This window comes from Colobus angolensis, unplaced genomic scaffold (genome assembly GCF_000951035.1).
Source record: "Colobus angolensis palliatus isolate OR3802 unplaced genomic scaffold, Cang.pa_1.0 Scaffold51, whole genome shotgun sequence".
NCBI lineage: Eukaryota > Metazoa > Chordata > Mammalia > Primates > Cercopithecidae > Colobus > Colobus angolensis.
The window spans coordinates 11,507,508-11,530,806 of NW_012118599.1; the positions used below are offsets into that span (position 1 = coordinate 11,507,508).

The 23,299-nt window shown below is 39.3% G+C and overlaps 1 protein-coding gene across 1 annotated transcript in view; it reads right to left on the reverse strand.

The window, feature by feature from the left end:
- RUNX2 (runt-related transcription factor 2) overlaps positions 1 to 23,299 on the reverse strand; it is a 128,501-nt gene that overhangs the window by 49,580 nt on the left and 55,622 nt on the right. The window contains exon 4 of the mRNA XM_011960302.1: positions 9,480 to 9,653. Within this exon, the coding sequence (XP_011815692.1) occupies positions 9,480 to 9,653 (174 nt within the window). The remainder of the gene's footprint in view (positions 1 to 9,479; positions 9,654 to 23,299) is intronic.

Sequence of the window (23,299 nt, forward strand, 5' to 3'; positions counted from 1 at the left end):
GGTCATTAATATATAGATCATGGTCAGTTTAGACAGAGGTATATGGTGGCATAATCCAGGGCACAACAGTCTTATTTCTGTCCAGCATCTTCACCAAAGTCTTGAAGGATTAGAAGTGACCTTGCAAGCTTCAAGATGAGACAAAGTTGTTGTGAGGAATAACCCAACACAACACAAGAAGAATCAGAACTATAATACAACCCTACAGGATGGAAAGAGGAGGTGAAAGCAACATGATGAAACGAAATAAGAGCAAAGGTACAGTGCTGCATTTTGTCAACTACAAGACAGGATGGGGGAGCCAGATCCAAGAGCAGAGTTTTTCATTGACTGACAGCCACAATGTGATGGGATAACAAAAAGTTAACACAAACTTGGGATATATTAACAGAACATTAGTAGACTCCTACTTGACCTGGTCAGGCATAGCTAGAGGATTGTGTTCTCAAGAGGCAGCGTCAGGCTGGAGCACTGGAGAAGACAGGGCAAGGTGTGGGACCTCCATCGGTCATATGAGGAATGGCTGAAGGATGGCTAAGAGTGCCCATCTACCTTCAACCTCTCCAGATGACACTCCTTCTCCTTCCCACCTGAACAAACACTCGGATTTCCCCAGATATTCCCTCTTAACCTTTCCACTCGGCTGATGCTCATTTTCCCAGTCAAAATGGGTCAAATCCTCTTTGGAAGTTCTTTCATCTTTACTATTATCTACCAACCTGCAGGACATTCCCCCACATGGGAAAGTGGCTCAACATCTTCCTTATTCCCTGTCTTGTACTGAGTCCTACCCAGTCCCAGGGACAGACGGCCCACCACAGCCTAGCCCGCTCCTAGTCACAAACTGCAACCACTGCGGGAGAGAATCACATAATCGTGCCAATTGGCTCTTCCCATGATCTCTACCCTCACTGGGTCCTCAAAGATGCTCGTCAAAAGTCATTTTCCATTCCCATCATTCACCCTGACAATAGCTCCAAACATTTCTCATTCTAAATCTTTCCCCCTATACCCTCACCCACTCCCACCTAAAACTATCTGTCAGGTTTCACCTTCCTAAGACACAGATTTCCAATTTCAGCTCTGAGGATTTCAGAAATCTCCTAGCACCTCAGTTTTCATATTCACTATATGGTTCACAATCTGACTCTTCTGTTAAATCTTGTCTTCTTAAGTCTATTAAAACCAACTGTTTTAAACCATTAAAAAGTAAGTCTTTATTAAAATAAACAAAGCCCTAAAAAGAATCTGATGCCCCTAACTGGGAGTAGTGCCATACAGTTGTATTCCTGGAATACTTTTGCATATAAAATGAAAACACTTTTTAGACTGATCATATCTATAATATATTATTGTTGCTATTAACACTGCATAGTCAGTAATATTGTTGCTATTAACACTGCACACCAATTCTCTGTGTGAAGCCGTGAGTGCATATGCATTATTTAATGTGAAAATACACCACCAGGGCATCTTTGTATAAAGTGCATGCCTAACTTGCCCCTCTGCTGGGTTACCCCTTAAGTTAATATTTCCTTCAACGTTAATCTCCTATTCTGATCCTTTTGCCCACAGTCCATCACAAAAGGTAAAATGGGGCAAAAAAGGACCCTAAACAACTAATAAAGGGGATACGTATGCATACATGTGGGTATACACATATATGTATATATACTATACATATAAAACTAAAACTAAATATAAAACAAAAAGAGAAAGATGATGTGCTAGAAAAGAACAGGAGAATGAAACTAAGACTTCCTCTGCATGGAGACCTAAAGACAGGCTAGAAACGGAACTGTTTTGGGGACGAAGGATAAAATGAAGCATTATATAGGAGATGAACTCTTCTTATCACAACTAAATGTTAACTATGCATCTTACATTCCCAGACAGAAGAAAATTACAAAGACAACTTTTTGAAACAAAACGTTAATTTTTCCAGGAACATCACCCTCTCTACTTTTCTAAAAGCATAATAAAGTCAGATCATCTTCACTTAATAAGGGAACGCCAACAGACAGAAATCCAAACAGAGAACCTTTAAGAAGCTCATCTGTGGATACAGCTAACAGGCTAAGCAACAACGTAATAGGTTGACCACCAGCCCTTCCCAGAATCCCAGGCAGCTTCATTCTTTAAAGCCAGCACAGCCTGTACCTAAAGTCTACTCTTCCTCATAAGGTGGCTGCCAGAGCAGAATCAATGTGAAACAGTGTTTACACACAGGATTTGAGCCCTTTTTAAAAATAAGGATTGTGACTAGCAACCTCCTATACAGAGATTCCCTGTTCACACATGTGCAAGGCAGCAGCAAATTTACCCAACTGCCCCACCTGAAAGATCTCAAAGGATGAGGATGGGACAAAACTTCCCAGGAACTTCAGAAATTACAACACTGCACCACCAAAGTAAAAGAAAACCACTTCCAACAATCTGTCTTTGAATGCAGTGACTTCAGTTCCTTGACACAAGTTGCCTACAAGTGAGCAGGACCACAGTGGCTGTGAAGCCTGAGAATTCACTAGATTCCCACTCTCCTCCACACCCACACTGATGGTACCCTGCTGTCATTCTTCCTGCTCACCAACAGTCACTGAGCTTCTTAGGGGTCCATTCGCCCTCACACTCACAGTCACCATCACCCCAGGCCCACTTCATCTCCCAACTTGTTTCACATTAAAGAATCATGTGGTCACTCAGCACTTGAACACAACGGTAACTTAAGACACGTGCAACTCAGCTGCGCTTTCTGATTTCTGAAAGGATTACACTAGTAAATGTTTTGGGACAAGCACAGTGGAATCCCAGGACAGCCAAACATATACACAGCCTAATACCAACTGGCCTAATTGGCTGAGGTCCCCTTAATTTTTAAAGGAGCTCTGTTTGCTGAGGGAATACAGAATCAGACTGAAGTTAGGTGGAAACCACTTCAGCCACAGTAACTGCTGATAAGATTATTATTAGACAGGATGTCTGGCAAGTGGTTTTTACCTTAAATACCTGCCTTACATAACTGGAATCTAATCATTTAAATGATTATATTGCATTTTAAAGTATAATTCAGATATTCCTAATGCTGACTCCCTCTTATGAAAATATTCTCTCTAAGTATCCTAAATCATGTCTAACGGACAGAAGAAAAAGAAATTAGTCCTGCAGGACACATGTCACTTAGACTGTTGGCAACAAGCCCAACTTGATAGGGATGAAGGTGACTGCCTGTTAAGAATCCGGAACTCACAGTCAACTGTAATAGCTGAAATGGCCTCCAGCAAGTCATTTCTCCAAGAATCGATTTCTTCCATCTGTGAAATATACACTTTTAGAATTGTTTTAGGCCTTTGGTTTGTAAATGGTAAAGAACTGCATAAATGAAAGTGACATACAGAAATAGGAGGAAGCTGGGCCACGATAAAGCACATTTCAGCTTCCCAAGAGTACTTGGTGGTAAGTACACAGGGCCATGGAGCTATGGAGAACTACCTTTAATTCCTGTGTTTACCACTTACTAGGAGTAAGTGGGACCGTGCGTGAGTTATTCCACCTCTCTACCATCAGTTTCCATAATAATGCCACCTATCTCATAGAGCTGTTGTCAGGAATGTATGAGTTAAACTCATTAGAACAATGCCTGACACATGATAAGCATTTAATAAATGGTAACTAACAGTAATTCAATCAAACAGACACTAGAAAAATATTACGGCTAGGATAATGGTGGGTGCCGCTTCCTGAAGAGGTCAGTGACCCATTTATTCATTGATCACCCCACCAAAAGTCAGGTAGTGAGCAGGTACTACGTAAGACAATGAGGGACACAAAGATGAATAAAACACGGCTCTAGACTTGGAAAAGTTCAAAGTCTGATGGAGGAGACAGACATGTGAACAGTAATCATCAGCACATGGAACAAGATATAATCAAGGGTTGTACAAGGTGGCACGGGAGCCTGACTTGACTCTGCTTGGTAGGATGGAAGAGGCTTGACAGAGGTGGCAGCATTTGATTTGAGTTTTGAAGAAACAATAAAAATGTGTTTGGAAAACCAGAACAAGGAAGAGTGTCTAGGCAAAGAAAAAAGCATGAAATACAATAACGTATTAATTTAAAATTAAAAAAACAACAAGTGAAACTTTAAATGAATTGCTTGTACATTACAAAAGGAGAAAGCCACAATAAATAGCATGATGGAATATCTAGCAGCCTGTGCAGAAGTGTCCAGAATCTCCTCCTGAGTGAAGGCCAAAGAGGGGTCTGAACCAAGGAAAAAAAATGTCCCGTGCACTTCCTTCCAGCATTTACATGCAGGGAAAATCAACTTTCATTGACTGCTTAGAAAAACAACCAAGACTCAAAAGAACCAAGAGCTGCTTTTAAAGGAGAAAGGAAATCACAAAAGGGAACCCTGCAACCTAGCAAGAATCATGAGAAGGGAAGCCCCTTGGGTGTCTGCAAAGGCAGTTTTATGAGCCACTGTAGGAGTGAGAATGTCGAGTCTCTTCTTTCTTAGCATCTTCTTTTCTCCACCCAACTGCTTCTCTGAGCTCCCCAGCCCCACTCCATCTTATCCTCCCTGAGTCTTCCCCACATCAGTAAATGGCACCACCATCCTCCAATTGTCCAGGCCAAAACTCTGAAGTCCTATTTTCCCCTCACCGTCAGCGAGAGTTGTGAGCTCTCTTAAAAAAAAGAGAGTATTCAGAATCCTTCAGTGTCCTTCCATCTCCATTGCTACCACCATTAACTCTCTCGGGCTACTGCAGCAGCTTCCTGAACATAATTCTGCTTCTTTCTTTAGCCCGTTATGGTCCCTTCAAACAGCCTCCAAACAGGTTTTATTATGCATGTAAATGACATAATGTCATTCCCTTGCTTCACATCCCCCACTACACTGGTACCCCACTTCAGTCAGAAACCCAAGCGACTATTGTGACCCCCAAAACTCCCCATAATCTAGGCTTTGCATGAGTTTCCTACTGCCTGAAATGTCATTCCTCACAGATCTTCAAAGCTTTTCAAAGGAGCTTTTCTCAACTTTCCAATCAAAATTAGTTCTTTCCTTCCCCAAGTTGTTATCTATCAATTATCCTATTTCATTTTCTCACAGCATTTATTATTATCAGAGATTATCATGTACATATGCTTATTTACCTATTTATTGACTATATCTGACACTAAAACATAAGCTCTTTGTGAGCAGAAGCTGCAGTTCTCTCACTCACTTGCATCAATGCCCAGCAGATAACAAGCACTCATGAAGTATTTTTTGAACGAGTGAATAACAGAATAGCAGCGCATCACCCACCCTAAAAGTGAGATGAACGTCCCAATCTACCAAACCAAAGGGCCTGGATCAGCATTATTTTTTAGGTGTAGCGGACCCATCTAGAGGATAATGAGTTTAAAGATATCTTAAGCAGTATCTCCCAACATCATACCCTGACTCTACCGCTATCGCCACTTTCTGAATCAAAAGAAGTGAACACTTGTGACAGACTAGGAGTTTCCTGGCACCTAGAGACAAGCAGCAGATGTCTGAACGATAAGAAGAGGTCTAGAGGAAGCAACTTCCCCAGGAAGCTGTGGGGAGGCCCTGGGCCTTCAGCTGAACATCAGCCATTAAAGACTTCCACAAAGTATCACCATCAGACAGGCACTGCAAAGACACCAGGGAGGCAATACAGAATCAGCCTGAAGTTAGGTGGAAACCACTTCAGTTAGGTTCTAGCCACCACATGGCTAGCACTTTTGGCCCTAGGAATTGCAAGAGACACTGGAAAAGGTTAACTATGAAACACTAAATGCTTATGACTTCCTCAATTTATGGTTGCTAATTTCATTTCACTCTTCTGGGAGTTTAAAGGCATCTTCTGCCTTTTATGTTGGCAAGTGGGAGAACTAGAGGGGACAATATAGCCATGATCATTATCTACAGTTTTGGGGTAAGAGCTTGAGATATCAAGAGTAGCAAGCCAATCACAGAGAAGTAACTGGGCCCTTCCTGTTACAAATCTCTTGTCCAAAGTATTACACGAACTAAAATGCAGATATGGTATATTGCAAAGAAGTTACAAAATCCATTACAGGCAAGAATTTAAATTTAGTCATGCAATTACATTAACCCTAAACTGGAATAAAACCGAATGGTTTAACTATGTAAATGTTTTATTGAAATGTGATTTAAGCTGCTGCCCATCACTGGGGAACAATGACATCCTGGGACAGGAAATTAGAAGAGTTAATGCTACCAAGACAGATATGATATCCTCTCAACCCTGACTGCACTGATTTCTTCTCACCTGAACTTTCAATAATTCACATTTAATGAGACACTGCCACTGGGCTAGCCACAAAAGAAAATAAATCCCTGTAACAAATCCTTCAAAGAATGTACAATCTAGCAGGGTAGAAAAGGTGAATATACAGTGTCCTTAAAAGAAGGCAATCTTAACTAAAGCTTAGAGGATGGATACACTGCCTTTGGATGAAGGTTCCGGATCTCTTTCCTGAAGAAGATAACATAGTAGCCTTGGAGGATGGGTGGAATCTTGTCAGCAGACAGAGACTACTGTAGATGCATGGCTGAGTAAAGGGGTACAGAGAGAAGCACGTGTACTCAGGAATGGTATTACAGTTGGGGCACAGGATGTGGTATGCCAGGGCTAGGGAGGATAACTATCTCTTCAACTATAACTAAGAAGAGTGCTTTTCTTCTCTCTTCATATTACCTAATACCAAGTTTGCTACATGGGGTAGGTCCCAAATAATACTTATTGAATAAACAGAGAAGTCAATCCAGAGATTTAAAAATTAAATCTATTCAATTCATTTTCACGTTGCTGCTGCTCCAGATGTTCCTGGGCTTTCCTTTAAAAACTGGGTCACAGTAGAACACTGCATCTCCTTGGTTATGGACAGATACGGGCGTTCTCTCACTCACAATATGGGAACATTTAAAGAAAGCTCACATGGCCAAGAGTGGTTGGGGTGACAAGTATGTATGTGGACATCTGGAAATTTGGAAAGTTTGAGAAAAGTTGTTGGGTCCAATACCTAGTGGATGTTGAAAAAAAAAGAAGACTGGTCTATAAATCAATTCTATTACTCCTATAATCCCAAAATGAAGAGCACTAATACTCATCAAAATTCCAAGAAGCTATCAGTACCTAGAAATTAACGTGTTTTATATTTTCGTTTTCAGAAATATATCCAGTGAATGTATTCCCTGGCCTGCCAGTAACTTGCTGTGCAACTGCAGACAAGAAGCTTAACTTCCTGAGCCTCCCAACAGGGAGGGTGAAGAGAAGCTGACAACTGGAGGAGGGCCAGGCCTGTGGAGGTGGCCACACTCCCAATCTGCTCAGATGCATTTGTGGCACAGGCAAGCCCCACACCTCCTCTGAGCCTCACTCTCTGCATGCATATCTGCTAGGCGGGGATGCCGCTAAAACACAGATCCTCTTCACAATTTTTCCAGCCATTTGTTTCACAGTATCTAAGGTACCTTTAGGTTCTAAAATGTCCTCTGGATCTATTTTATGATCTCATCTTTAGATTTAAGGACAAAGCCTTGAGAGAAACATCTTCTTAAGTGAATCTAGCAACATGCAGGCTCCAAAAGCCATTTCTAAAGCATTAGTCATTAACAGCATAAATAGCAGACAAATAATGATTAGAATACAGAAGTTAAACATTTAAAAAGCCAGTGGTTGCCAAATCATAGAATATATTTTATATATATTTTTATTAGTCATCATAAATCCATTACAAATCATATATAAACATATATATATGTGTGTATATATATATCCACATTTGCTTCTACAAACATACACACACACACACACACATACACACACATTCTAAGGATTACTATAAAGACAAAAGGAAAGCTATCATATGCCTTAATGAATAATCTAAAGTCTACTACTTTAGTTTTTTACATATGTTTAGGTGGTATAAGCATGGATTTCTTATATGCATATAGTGCATTGAGGTGAAGTCTGGGCTTTTAGTGAACCCATAACCCAAACAACGATCATTGTATCCAATGGGTCATTTTTCAACCCTCACCCCACCTCCCACTCTCCCACCTTTTATAGTCTCCAAGTCCACTACTTTAAATGCAGTAGCACCATAGCTACAAGCTTCAAATTCACAAGTTAGTGTGAATTTTACTCTTGTGTTTTTATCAAAGACATATGTCTAGTGAACACATTGACTTTCCAATCCCACATATCAATGTTTAAAGTTTTATATAGTCTAAAACATGGCCATTCTTCAAAGGACAATAATGTTCTTAATGCAGATATTTGGTTATCTTTAGTGTTTAGATGTTTGATTTTTATAATTCTATATTATGTTTTAAAATATACATTCATGCAAACTCATACATTCAGACTAAAATACATATACTCACAGAAAGTGAAACCTACTCTAAGTAACTATCCAAGAATACATTTACATAATATGGGCAGGAGAGAAGAAGAGATAGGTCATTCCTTTTATAAACAATTATGTTTTGAGACCATTAAGAACATTCGAGCCTAACCGCTATAAACAAAAATCCAACCATAAAAAAGATCCATGTTGAGAGCTTATTACACATTTTGTTTTGACTTATTTTCCCTCTATTCTAGTCCACCTCTACCAATGATAGCAACTAGATGACATGTAAACTTCCTTTCAGCTCTCAATATTTTTATCTGCAAATTAAAGATTTATAATAATTAATACACTGTCTTGTCATCACAACCTAAAAATTTTCAAACTAGTCTTTAAATAAATCTGTGTTTGCACAAGTGGGGCAAAAAGAAAAGAGTTGGGGATCTTAATGCACCAAATGTGAATGATTAGTCTGTAATGTAACGCTGATGTTAATTTCTCAGAAGAAAGGTAAAGTAAGTAGCTGACTAGAATTTATGAAGAGAAATGTCGAATGGGGAACCAGAGCTAAATGTAAATCAGAAGTGAATTCTGTGTGCCCGATGAGTCACTCATTGACCTTGCCTTATAACTACCAATCAAGGCTTCCTGTTTGCCCTGGGCAATTTTTAAGCAGACTTAATGAAACAGTTACACATGCAAGAAATGTAAGCTCAAATCTGAGATGGTAACACTAATTTTCTAATAGTAAGGGTGTGATGTTATCCCCTGCACCACCTGGATACAATATAGAAATGTATAATAAACATTCTCCCAAAGTGCATTATTACCATTCCACCTGGGTGTAGACTGAGATTGCTGCAGAGTAGAGCATTAGTAGAAATATCCCCCAAAATGTTATCCCCAAGTTATTGAATGTTATAATTTTTTTAATAAAAAAGAAGAAATCAGTGTCTTCAAGTCTTGATTCTTTAATAATAAGCCGCTTCACAGCTCCAGGAGTTTTGAAGTGAACACATCTCCTCTGGTAGCCCCTCACCCCCAGCCTGCCAGCGTCTATGCAAGTGAAACCTATGAGTCTGTCTTACCTGTAATCTGACTCTGTCCTTGTGGATTAAAAGGACTTGGTGCAGAGTTCAGGGAGGGCCGTGGGTTCTGAGGCGGGACACCTACTCTCATACTGGGATGAGGAATGCGCCCTAAATCACTGAGGCGGTCAGAGAACAAACTAGGTTTAGAGTCATCAAGCTTCTGTCTGTGCCCTGGAAATAGCAAATCATAAAATAAAAGCATATTAATTAGCTGAACAATTGAGCATGCTAAATAGATATGTGAACATACAAACTGGGAGTTTAAGCCAAGGAATTATCAATATTAATATTTATAATGACGTGTCTACATAATGCCTTCCATTTCAAATTGCTTTATGAGCGGTATCTAGTGGCCAGCATTCCTAGCTGTGTTTTATAAATGGAGAGCTGAGGTCCCAGAGGGCAACTTGGAGTCAAGCATCAGTAGAGAGGCCAGACACTAGGCGCCTTCTCTGGTCTTCTCAGTGAGGAAAACAAAAAAAACAGGAGAGGTGTGTATTGGGGGTGTTTGCTTGTTTCATGATGGAGGAAATCCCCTCTGAAAGTTCAGAGAGTCCATGCATGTTAGCCACAATGTCACAAAGCTGGAGCAGAGACACAGACAAACACATTTGTCAAAGGGAAATTTCCACGAAGACCATAGTGACTTTTCTTTAACGTTACAACTACTCTTTACTAAGACTCTTTTCTGGAAAATTAAAACTCAAACCTAAACCCCTCTAAGAAATGAAAAAACAGAAATGTAAGCAAATTCTCAAGAGGAATCTGGATATTTTGTGATATGCCAAAGCTGGAAAGTGTATAATAAACTCTGTTAAATCAGAGAGAATGCTTTTTTATTTTAAATCCACTACTGTGGTTTTGGAAAAGAAGCTGAAATACACTCTTTAAGTAAACGTGTGACTGTGACAATTCATTATCTGGGGGAGGAAAAAACCTTTCTATCTCTCTTCCAGTTTATTCAAGTCTAAAACCTAAGGAAATTCTGAGTATTAGAGAAATACACAAAATTAAAATAAACCAAGGTATTAAGACTTCTTAAAAATCATCAAATCATTCTTAACAAAAGACATACTAGTGTCTTGGTGCAAGTATAACACAAAAGCATCTGAATATGGGTGTGCCATAGTAGAGTAAATGTATAGGGTGGTGCTATTGGGAACAGATGCAATGCCTGATAGAGAAACAGAAATGGACTGTGGATTCCTTCCTCCAGATTCTGTGCCAGTGAGGCCCTAGGGTGCTGCCCCAACATTTTAGTATAACTATTAAGGGACTGAAGCTGATTCGAGGAATAGCCGCCAAGATGATGATGGGATTAAGAGTTTGCCCCTTGAAGAGAAACTAAGGGAATTAGAATGGTATCCATAAAAGGAAAAAACCATGAAGAAGGTTTATGACAAGCCTTCAAGCATGGGAGTTTTTCACTACTCTACAGGTAACGCAAATGTCTTAGCTTCCACTTAATACAGAACAAGAGGAATGCATCAGGATAGGGTTAAATTGAATATTAGAATTTCCCAACTATAAGCTGTCTTCGTAAGACAAATTCCTTATTTTATTTTCCCCAAAATGTATTTTCCTGTCTCCTTTTTCATTGCCTACCCAGCCCAAAGAAAACAGATAGGAAGCCAAGGCTTGGTAATATGAGTGTAGCTGTCTCCACGGCCAAACGTGTTCCAACTAGACCCATTAACTGAAATGCACCCACCACCCTATTTCCTGCCAGTGCAAGATTTTGGGCATCTGCTATAACAGAGGGACTAGACCTAGGAGAAAAATGAACAGGAAAAATTAGAGAAATTCATTGTTAACGGTTGTTTTCCCCACCATTACTGTTTTGTATACAGATTACAAATAGATTTTAGATCCCTAGAGGACTTTTAGAGATGACCCAAAACAGCTCCTAGACCCTGGCAAGTAAAGTGTTCACCTATGAAGTGACTGAGTTGTGCAGAGGTAGAATAACTAGCTTATGGTCCTCGGCCGCCGACTAGCTCAGCCTCAACAAGGATATAGCCCTGGTCCGAGGCGACTGAGCTTTCCATTCATCATGTGGCACCATCAGTGCTGGTATTCTAGCTTTCTCTTCCCTTCCTCTTCCAGCTGCCATGGAGGACTGAAAATATCCAGATCATATAGAGTGAGACACCTAAGAACTAAGCCCAGTGAGGTGCCAAGGCTGGCTTTCAACATAAGCAGAAGTAGCAACAAGGATTCAATTACAAAGTTAATAATTCACCCATTACCCTAAACAAACGGCTGTAGCCTAACTCACCAAACTTCCATCGGTACATCTTGTTGGGTCTAACTAGTTTCACAATTAGGGAATTACATAGTACTTGTCACAAATCCATAGAGTCTGTGCCTCATACTCACACACACACACAGACACACACATACACACACATAGTATTGGTGTGGTGTTGATACAGCTGTAAACATTAACAAGAAAGCTTACGGAATTGTCCCTGGAAGTTATTTTTCTTAATAGGCCATATTTTTGGAATGGCAGGTTCCCTGAGGGCTGAGGGGAGGGCTACATGATCTTGCATGGTTCCTTTATACACTAAGACTTTATGTGGGCTATGGGTCACAAGAAAATTTAATAAGCTTTGCCTCTGCTTTCTATAGCCTTTTCATTAGGATTTCCTAGAGGCTGTATGAGATGTGAGCTCAGACTGTACATGTGTGAGTACATTTTTACTTTCTCTTAGCCCAGTGCTTTCAGGAGTAATAAGAAGTTGCAGACAAAAATAAAGGACTTAGGCTAGGACTGGTAAGTGTGAAAAATTTTAAAGCAGGTGAAATTTGAAAACCCTCAATGACCTTTTGGAAATTATCTTCAAAGAGTGCTTCCAAATATCTACAGGCAGCCTAGAATAATTCAGGAAACATTTATCTGCAGATGCACACACACAAAAACATATGCATTTTTCTTTGTAGATATCTGCCCCTTCACAGCCACCACTGCAACCACAACAAAATGTACTCTTCATAATGTATGAAGTACATTGAAGAACAAAGTACATTGAAGAGCAAAAGCCAAACACGTTCTTCACATTTCAACTATGACAAATACCTGTTACCACTAAACCACATCAGGGTAACACTCGAATGATGGGCTGAAAGAGGGTGTACTTAAATCTCCAGCACCCAAGTCCTTCAGAAATCAAGAACATAGAAGACCAAGAACACACTGACTAAGTCAAGGACAGGGTATTATGTCATAGAGCAGTGAGGACTAAACCTCATCTAAAGGGCCAACGAGTAGATCTTCCAAGCAGGAGAAGGGTATAAAGAATGGAAAACTCCTGTATTATACTTGAAACTCTACGTAAAAATGCTCAGTCCTGGATCCCTACTCTAGCTGAACTTTCTCCCAGAATCCTTCCATCCTTGCTGAATAAGAAAATTCCCTAGGGAGTTTTGAAACATATGGATGTCCAGGCCCCATATCAGATCAATTAAATCAGAATTTCTAATAGTGGTACCCAGGGAAAAGGTCTCTTTTTTTCAAGAGTTCACCACATGATCCAATGTGCAGCCAGGACTCAGAACCACTGCCCAAGGTGATCTCAATCTCATGCACTAAATACCACCTATTTGTACCAATGACTCCCCCTTTTCTGGGTTGAGCCCTGACCTCTGTCTTGAGTTCCAGCTTTGTGTGTTCCACTGCCTACTTGACATCTTCCTTGGGATGTTCCAAAGGCATCTTAAATGCAGTATATTCAAAACAGAATTTTTTAATTCTCCCCTACAAAAAAAATCCTGTTTCTCTCTAATAGTCCCCCATCTCAGTAAATGGCACTAGCCACTCAGTTTCCTAAGCCAAAAGCCTAGACATTTTCCTTGATTTCTCCTTATCTCTCTCTCTCCACCTTCAATCCATTACTGAGCCCTGTCATTTCTATCTCAACGCTATATCTCAAATCAATTCAGTTCTCTCCATTTCTACTGACATAACCTTGGCCTAAGACGGTAGCATTTCTCTCTGGGCAGCTGAAAATTTGTCTCCTTTTCAGTTGTCCATTTCAAGAGCTTTCCATATTCCTGAAGTGCTCCTCCCTGATTCCTTGTAGGGCCCACTCTCTCTTACCCGTTAGACCTCAGAATGAGCACCACCTCCTATGAGAGGCCTTGTCTGTCTTCCATAACCAAAATAGGTTCCCACCCTCTGGAGCACACCCTCTCTTTATTTTCTTTATGGCAGTCACCACAATCTATAATTATCTTGTGTATTTATTTTTGTCTCTCCTGTAAGACTGTAAGTCTCATGAGAATGAGCCCTCTGTCTTGTTTACAGCTGTAAACTCACGACCTAGCTCAGTGCCTGCTACACAGTGGGTGCTCAGTAAATATTTATGCAATAAGTGAATGAATGAATATTCTCCTCTTTTAGATAAATTCCTTGAGTGAAAGAAAATTTTCTGGTCCAGGATATCATATTATATATATCATATTCTTTCCCCAAAAAAGTTCTTCTTGTTTGACGATCTAGTGAATCTAGTGGGCAAAACCTTTCTCTAGAGACAAACCCTTATTCGTGCTTCCTACAAAATTTTACTGAAGGACGTTCGTTTAAGTGAAAACTTGCTTTCTTTCTGGAAAATCCTATTTGCTTTCACTGTAAATCTTAAGCATTGTTGAAAGTCACTGGGAATCAGAGAGATGAAAAGGGCTATAGAAATCATTTAGACTCTAAAGTGTAGGGTAATATGTTCTTTTATGGATGAGGACCCAGAGTGGGGACGTGCCTTACCCAAAGTCATATAGTTAGTGGCAGGACCAGACTCAGCTTTCCTGATTGCTAGTCCCGGGCTGTTTTCTCTCCCATTGCCAACCAGCTTATTTCAGCTCATAATAGTTCAGCAGCAGTCATTCGGGGGAAATCATGATCAAAAATCAATTTAAAATTAAAAACAAAAAAGTGGTTTCCAGAAAAGATTTCTTTCAAAAAGTTGAGTGTGTTTAGTTGAATATGACTTTTGTTGCAATAAATTCAGGGGCACAAGAAGAAAGCATAATCAAAAGGTCACAGCATTCACACATCCTTAGAGCAAAGACAAATGAGAAACAGTTAAGTCCCTAAGCCACACTCTAGCGAATCACCCCATTGTGCCCTACCCATAATGAAAGTTAGTAACACTACCATTATAACTTCTGCTTTCAAAAATCACACATCTGAAACTGGCACACGAAGACTCTGAAAATGGGTCTGTGCACTACGAAAGTAAACTTGACTCTGTGTGATGTGACGCATTTTGCCCATTTTTATGAAAGTTGATTGAGAAACATTTAACAACTTCGGAGAGCTACATGGCTCCCCAGCCAGAAACTTACATTCTCTGTACTATATCCACAACCTGATGCACTGCACCAGTCAGCGCACCCTGAAGAACGTCAAAATGCACTTACAAAAAACAAAACAAGGAACCTTTCATGAAGAGTGTGCCATGGGATGCCCAGTCTACCCTAACGTGGCACAGCAGAGTCATTCCGCTGATCACTAGGGCACGATGTTTGGAAGCTCATCTTTTTGGAGTAGTATTTTGACTTGATTTTAAAAATTCCTTACGTATCTACTTGTATCCTAAGTATCATGAAAACATAATTTTTAAATAAAATAAAGTTTAAAAGAAGATCTGTAATAGAGCATCAATAAGGAATCAGTACCATGTCCATATTTGGGTCAGTTAGTGCAACTAATGTGTACTGGTTATCTACTACACGCAAGCCTCACTAGGTATTGTGAGGAAGGGATAGAAAAATATATAAGACAATATCCTTGCCCTCAAAGAGTTCACAGTCTAGTGGGGAAGAAAGCAATTAAATATAACTGAAGAAAGACTGTGGGGAAGGCAATCACTAAAATGCCATGATTGCGGATCAGTTGAGAAAATCTGAATATGAACTATTTTTACATATTAAAAAAGTGGTACTTCCTGTTATTATGTAGAAAAATGTCCTTCTTATTTAGAAGGGCTAACATATATTTAGGGATTAAATATCCTGACGTCCAGTATTTGCTTTAAAATATTTGGCCAAAATAGTAGGTGAGGAAATACGCCAAAAAATAAATAAAAGGTGATGGGTAGATAGGATTGTATTCAATATAATCTCTATTTTTATGTTTGAAATTTTTCGTAACAAAAAATTTTAAAAGTATTTAAGTATTATAGGAAGTACAGGGGAACAATTTATTTTGACTAAAGGGAAAGAGAACACCGTCACTGACAAGATCATGATGCTGTCCTTGAAGGCTAAGTAGGATTTTGATAAGCAGAGAAGAAACAAGGAAAGTTAGCTGGAAGAAAAAGGATGAAAACCTGACAATAAATATCTTGTGAGACAAGATGATGCTATATATATATATACACACACACATACACATACATACACACACACATACATACACACACAAACATGCACACACATATATACACATATCTATATATGTATGTGATATCAGTCTAAACAGATACACACCATTCTTCAAACCACTTTATACCTCTAGTCTTACTACTATGCATTAATTCTTTTAAACTATGCGGTACCTGTGGGAATCTGCCCTTTAAAGACAGTTCTCGGCTGGGCGCAGTGGCTCACACCTGTAATCCCAACACTTTGGGAGGCCTAGGTGAGTGGATCACCTGAAGTCAGGAGTTCAAGATCAGCCTGACCAACATGGAGAAACCCCATCTCTACTAAAAATACGAAATTAGCCAGCCATGATGGCACATGCCTGTAATCCCAGCTACTAGGGAGGCTGAGGCAGAAGAATCGCTCGAACCCAGGAGGCAGATGTTGCAGTGAGCCGAGATGGAGCCATTGCACTCTAGCCTGGGCAACAAGAGCGAAACTCCGTCTCAAAAAAAAAAAAAGAAAGAAAGAAAGAAAGGAAAAAGATACCTCTCTTGATGAATAAAACCACACTTTGGCAGTCCAGGAGCCTCATCCACCATGCATTCAGACTTCACTGGAAGAGAGGAGTGACTGGGGAGACATGAGCTAATTTTGCTGTCACCAAGTATACGATTGAATAAAGTCTGGTCCAATACTCTAGGGCTCAAGCCACAGGATATAACAGTTTCAGAATGTTGTGACAATGATCCCTGGAGTATAAAGGAAGAGAGGAGAGGACTTGTATCAGAATTACTATTTCTCAGAGAAAATTGGTTATATGTCCACAGAGCTGCTATTCCACAGCAGTTTTGGAAAAAATAATGAGATCCTTCACTTTTAATCTATCCTAAAAGTGCTACATGAAGCAGTGGGTTCAGGTTGACTAATTTTAAAGTCATGATTGCATTTCACATGTAATTGTTGCATTTCTACTGCTAAGGATGAGCTTTACTGTATCTTAGGGAGTTCAGTCGATGGTTTTCAGCAAAAGCAATAGCACAAAGAAGATTACACAGACTCAAGTACGTAAAGTTCTCATCCACATACTTTATTATAACTATTGAGGCTTTAGATTAAAAAACTTTGATTTTCTGCATTCCTACATACATGTAAAAATGAAGATACTATGGAGAAAAGTGAAAGTCTGCTCCTCTGTTTACTTTCAGATGACTACATTTCACTGGTGGTTTGTGAATGTCTAGAAATCAAAGACCTATACTCTTGTAATGTTTAGTTAAGCCCTTTGCCTCTCCCTTCCTCCTCAAACCATCCCAACCAGCTTCTCCTCCGATTTCCTTATTGTCATCATCATCATTTTCTAGTCTCTCAGGCTCAAAATCCAGTGTAGGCGTATCTTTGTCACCTCCTTTCCTAGACCCCCATCATCCACTCCAGCCCATTTCTATAGTTTCTTCAGGAATGGGCCCGTACTAGAACCCTCCTAACCTCTGGCTTGTGAGTAATACAACAGAGGAGCAGCCTGGCATATTTGGAAGGGCACCAAAATGGACCCCTGTTGGTCTTAGTTTCCTCATCTACCAAAAAATGAAGAGTTAGTTTCCATGATTTCTGAAATTCTTTCTGCCCACAAATCCTAACATTCATGTCACTTACCTGCTCAAAACCTTTCAATTGTCTTCCATTGTCTACTGAATTAAATAGAGCCCCCTGAGCCCAGCAAACAAGGACCTGGAAAATATGGTCGCAAAATGCGTTGTCACTTTCATTTCCAATGGCTACAACTGTACTGCTCCCAGCCTGTGCTCTACTCACACTGGTCTATCGACAGTCCAAATACACCCTGTGCCTTTGCTCAAGTTGTCCCCTCCACTTGGAACACCCTCTCCCCAACAACTCCATTCGGCAAAATCCCTTCCAAACTCAACTTGGTCATCACATTGTTCTGGTGCTTCCTGTCTCAAAAGCCCTGATGATCCCTCTGATTTCTATCCCAGCAAGCTCAGAGCAGCTACAACTGTGTTTTGTCTACTACATGTGGTTGTGCTTAGGTGCGGTAGGCATCCAGTAAGCATTCACTTACTATGAATTGACATAAAATATTTATACAACATTTCAAACCCTGTTATTTTAGATTTTCCTAAACTTGACTGAGAACCCCTTAAAGATAGGTGTCCCGTTTTATGTCTAGCACGAAGTTGGAGAATAGGTACAGAGATGTCACACAACAAACGATTGCTGAATTAATAAATAAGAACATGGATAAATTTATAATTATCTGTACTTTTGTCCAGTAAAGACAAAGAGGACAGAAAAAAGAAAAAAAAAAAAGAAGCTGGTTATTGGGAAACATTTCCCACAGTAAAATTGATGAGTCTATAATCTTTGCTGGGAAAGGCTGCTGAGTCATCTTTTTCCCTAAGAGTGCACTGTCTGATTCAGGTCAAAAACTATTTCTGGACTAGAATAATGAAATGGGCTAAGAAACTGTCTTCATGTTTAAGGCCTCTAGCCCTTTGAGCCGCTGGAAATTAATAGCCATGCAATATGACACAGGATAACTCCTGAGTAGAGACAGCCCTAGAGCAATGTTAGTGTGTGGCTTCAGACAGAGGACCACAGATCATAAACAAATCTGCTTCCAGAAGATTCCTCTCTGATGGCATTTCAAAAATGAGCTAACGAAGCTTCTCTCTAAGGGCCCCTCTTAATATATAAACCAATTTCTAAAGGAAAAAAGTCATAATCACTACCACATATCTTCAAGAGTCCCCTTTCAGCTCTTAAACAGAGTCAGGCATGTAGGATTCGGCGTTTATCAAGAGAGAAGAGAGGAAGAACAATTTCACCCAAGAGAGGTCTGAAGCCTTTCCAGTCTCTTGGGTGAAACATAATTATGGGAAGAAAAATATAATCTACTCAAGAGACATAATTACATGGTTAAGCCATAGACTCCATAGAAATATTCTAGGGACTCCAGCTCATAGAAAAAATGTTAAAAGTTCAATTTGCTTTCTTTTAATACTAAAAGGCACCCATTTAGACCACTGTCATAAAGTTCACTATCTCAATCTCATATGCAGTCATTTTTAAATACAATTAGATGTGTGTGAGAGAAAAGCGAAGGCCTGCTTCTTTCAAACTTTAGGCTTCTAAGGGTTGAAGAACTCAAGATCTTTGAATAAATACGTTAGTAAATAAAAGAATTGTACAATGTCAATTTGAATGTCTATAAATGCAAGTTCCTTTATAACTTTTAGGTTTTAGGCTGTGGTGAATCACAACAATCAAAGCATACAGTGTCTGGGAGAAAGGACAGATATCAGGCTATGCCAATATCAGTCACACTTCAGGGAATAAATTATAATAAACACGTGCTTACAGTATAATCCCTTTTCTTGAGATAATGGACTAAAAAACTTGAGACATCTGAAGAAAAAGAAACTTTATAGGAGGTAAGAAGCAAAGAAGGATTAAAACATTTTTTTAAAAGACCAGATGAAAGCATCATGGAAATACACAAGATGAGAAGTAATACTTTTTGCAGGCAAGAAAAAAGAGCTAACCGGGAACCTGGCTAACTTCGCTGTAGCTCCTCTCTCATGTCCTAATACACCTCTAACCTACTATGCTTCCTTATTACAAATCTACTGATATTTTCTCATTTCAGACCTACTACTCAAATTTGTCTGCCTGTTGTTTCCAAGGATGCTTCCATTCCTTCTCACTCCAATTCAAAGTACAATTATATGAATTAGGATTTTTCAGAGTTGTAAGAGAATATAGATTTCATCAGACCAGGTTCTTCCTTTTAGAAAAATAATTAATGCCCAGAAAAATACCAAGACTAGCTTTGAAGTCATGGAACTAGGCAGCGACACTGGGAGGCAGTCCCCTAAACTGCCTGGGCCTCCTTTTTCCTATACCAGGCTGCCACTGAGGGAAAGAAGAAGGAAACGTGAAGCAAAGAGACCAGAAGGACACATTAAGAAAAAGTGCAGAAGCTTACTTCAAAGATGTTATTACATTACGCCCAGTCTCTCTGACTCCGTTTTATCACTTGTTCTCCTGCTAATTACAACTCAACATCCACACCATCCTGGACCCTGTGCATCTTCATCTCTCCCTTGATGTTACGGGAAATGAACAAAAAATCTCTTTCTCTATGTCTACACTTCACTTCCAAAACTTAGTAAAACTTGAGCGTTTTAGTTCCAAAAACATTTTCTTTGCCTTCTTTTTCTATAATATGTTCACACATACCACAGTTCTTTGTGTTTCGAGCACTTATAGAGACCCCACTGAGAGATGCAAAGATTTTTTTAGCGGTAACATTTTCAGCAATGGAAATAGCAGTTTTCGTAGCTGAACAAAAAGCATCACTGTTTATTTGCCAATCCAGCTAAACATGGATGGCATTATTCTTCAAAGGGTGCAGTGACAACTAGTCTACAAACAGACTGTCACGCAATTCCTGGATCCTGGCTCAATTTCCTTAGCATGCGATCTTTTCTGTTTCTCTTTCATTATGATGGTTTTGTGCATATTTTATGTGAGACAGCAAGTGAGACAGAGAAACAGAGACAGAGTGTGTTTTAAGCAAAGAGAAACACTACACAGATGTAATTAAAAAGGCAAACGGCTCCTGTCTTGACATTCACTGCTGCAGCAGCAGAACATCATTCTCAATTTTCTCATTTCTGTAACAGGAAGAAAATGTTAAAAAGTAATAACCAAAGAAAAAGTCAGCCAACTCCCACAGCCTGGTCTTGCTGTGCTGAATGGCAGAGAAGATCACAGAGGAAGAAAAAAGAAAATGACAGAAGAAAGGAGGGGGAGAATTTCTTGCTTAAACTGGACCTAGTCCACCTGGCAAGAAGAGGTGGTTTTCTTAACGCCTGCAAAACCTGATTACTTTTTTTAAAGGAATGAAGAAGAAGGAGATGTAAACACAGCCATTAAAACAGATTTAAGGTACTTAATTTTAATCTAGTCTAAGACCTCTTCAATTGTATGCTGCTCTGCAATTCTCTGCTTGCTAGACATTAATACAGCGCATAGGCACATGTCAATGTCTTCTAACCAGTGAACGCTTTCCGCTGAGCTCTGTGGTTACCCTCTCAGGTCAGGCATGGAAGGAACAGCAGCTTAAGCAATAATGGATGCATGTCTGTTATGTGCTATGTCTGTCAGAAGTCTGTTTTACGACATTAAAGGACTATTGTGTTTATATCTACACAACAGGTCTTAAACAGATTGTTTAAACATGATTAAACAAGAGACGTCTTTGAAATAACCCCCCTAATAAAATTCAGATGGGTAAGGAACTGAAAAATGCAGTCAACAATATTTTGAAAAATCATTTCTCTCTAAGCTGCAAGGGTAACATGATATAAACTCCAAAATAAAACAGTTTTTACAAGTTAAACTCAAAGGATTACCTCATATATCAGCACCGCTTTCCAGTGGAATAGCGTTTATCCACCTATCCATCCACCCTTTCTTAATGCTGTTGCACAAGTTGCTAGTCTTGATAGACAGATAATTGCTTTATTCAGCCAGGTGTAATGAAGGGGAGTCTATTGTGTTAATCCCAGTATTCTTATCTTCTGTGAACTCTGAATAAGGAACTGAAAACTCTACCTCTTCATTTCAGAACTACTGGAGTTTACTCACATTCAAATCTGTTAAAGTGTTCTTACATTCCACTCTGTCACTAAAGGTGCCAAGTATTTTGAGTAGGATCAAGTTATTGTTATATAAAAAGGAATCAAGAGTAGTGTTAAATGGAGTTAGAAGATAGCAAGTTTTACTCTTTTTTTCAAGGCACAACAGATTTTTTTAAAGTGCATTATTCTTAAGAAAAGGAAGCAGGTTGGTGTGGGTTAATATTAAAAAACATCCTTCGAGTGATTACATTTAAAACCTTTTTTTGTTCTTCAAAAGCAAGTGTAGTGTTTAGTTTTGTGCATATCTGCCTGCTGGTTTCATGCTGAATTAATCAATAATGACAATTTGGTGAAATGTTTTTCTTTGGTCCATATGAAATATATTCCCTTTTCCATATATGTGGTTATAAATTTATATTATCTCTATTATATGCATACATATGTGTACAGAGAGGAATAACCCAGCCAGAGGAACAGCGTTACTACTAACATTAGTTCCATGTCTCTATACAGGTAATTAGGGATGCTGTCCTCTCAAGGCCCAACATGCTTCATAGTCTGTTTGTACCATGACATCACAAACACTTCTGATCACAAATACCTTTCTTTGCAATAGAAACATACCTTTCTTTGCAATAGGAAGTTCTCATCCCTCCGCCTAATTAGATGCCTTCGTTTTAGTTCAAAATGATACATACTGAAGAACCTATGAAGCTCACTGGAAAAGAAGAATGCAATCTGGAAGAATGGGATAATCCCTGAAAGAACATCATCATTTAATTATTTCTCTTGTGGGTCCTATCTCTTTCATGGACCTTTCACTGAGAATGTTCTCAGGAATGGCATTCTTTTTGCTCAGAGGATGGGCTCTTCTCAAGATTTAACTTGCCTAATGTCTCAACAAATCCTACTAACAACCCTTGCAATTAAACACAGAAAGTCTGTCCTATGGCAGACACCTGTAATCTCAGCTACTCAGGAGGCTGAGGCAGGAGAATAGCTTGAACCCAGGAGGTAGAGGCTGCAGTGAGCTGAGATCGCGCCACTGCACTCCAGCCTGGGCGACAGACAGAGACTCCATCTTAAAAAAAAGAAAAAGAAAAAAGTATGTCCTGTGGAATTGATGACTGCCCAAAATGCAGTACGAAAGAGAACATGTGACTGAAAGGAGACATGGGTTCTGCTACTAATAGCAAGTTGTGAACTTCTCAGGTACAGAATTTTCTCATCTGTAAAATAACAAGTGACCCAATCTGCAATCCTAAGAATCAATAATGCTATGGATTCCTCACCTGTCACTATGAGTTCCACAAATACATACACACACACATTTACACATAATTAGTGAACTTAATGTAATAGTTAAAAGACCAAGGCAGTGTCTGACTAAAAAGGAGAATCTCATATCTAACTCTGGGCGTGACTATACAAGGAGTAGGAAAACTTGGGAGTCTATTCCTAGCTCTGCTACTAAGTTAGTTGTGAGGCTGTAGGCAAATAATCTATCATCTCTATGACTCAATTTCCTCCTATGACTCAACTTCCTCATCCGTCAGAAAAAAAAAAAAGTATCTGCATCACAGGGATGTCATCAGAACAAAATGTAATAAGAGGTGAAAATGACCTACACAGGTAAAACCACTATGTGAATGCAATATTCACTTATCAATTAAAATGTCCTAAGCACTATTATGTTCCATGAACTAGGCTAAACTAGGAGGCTCACGGTATACTGGAAGGCATCATAAAAACAAATAATTACAGCAGTGTGAAAAATAATAT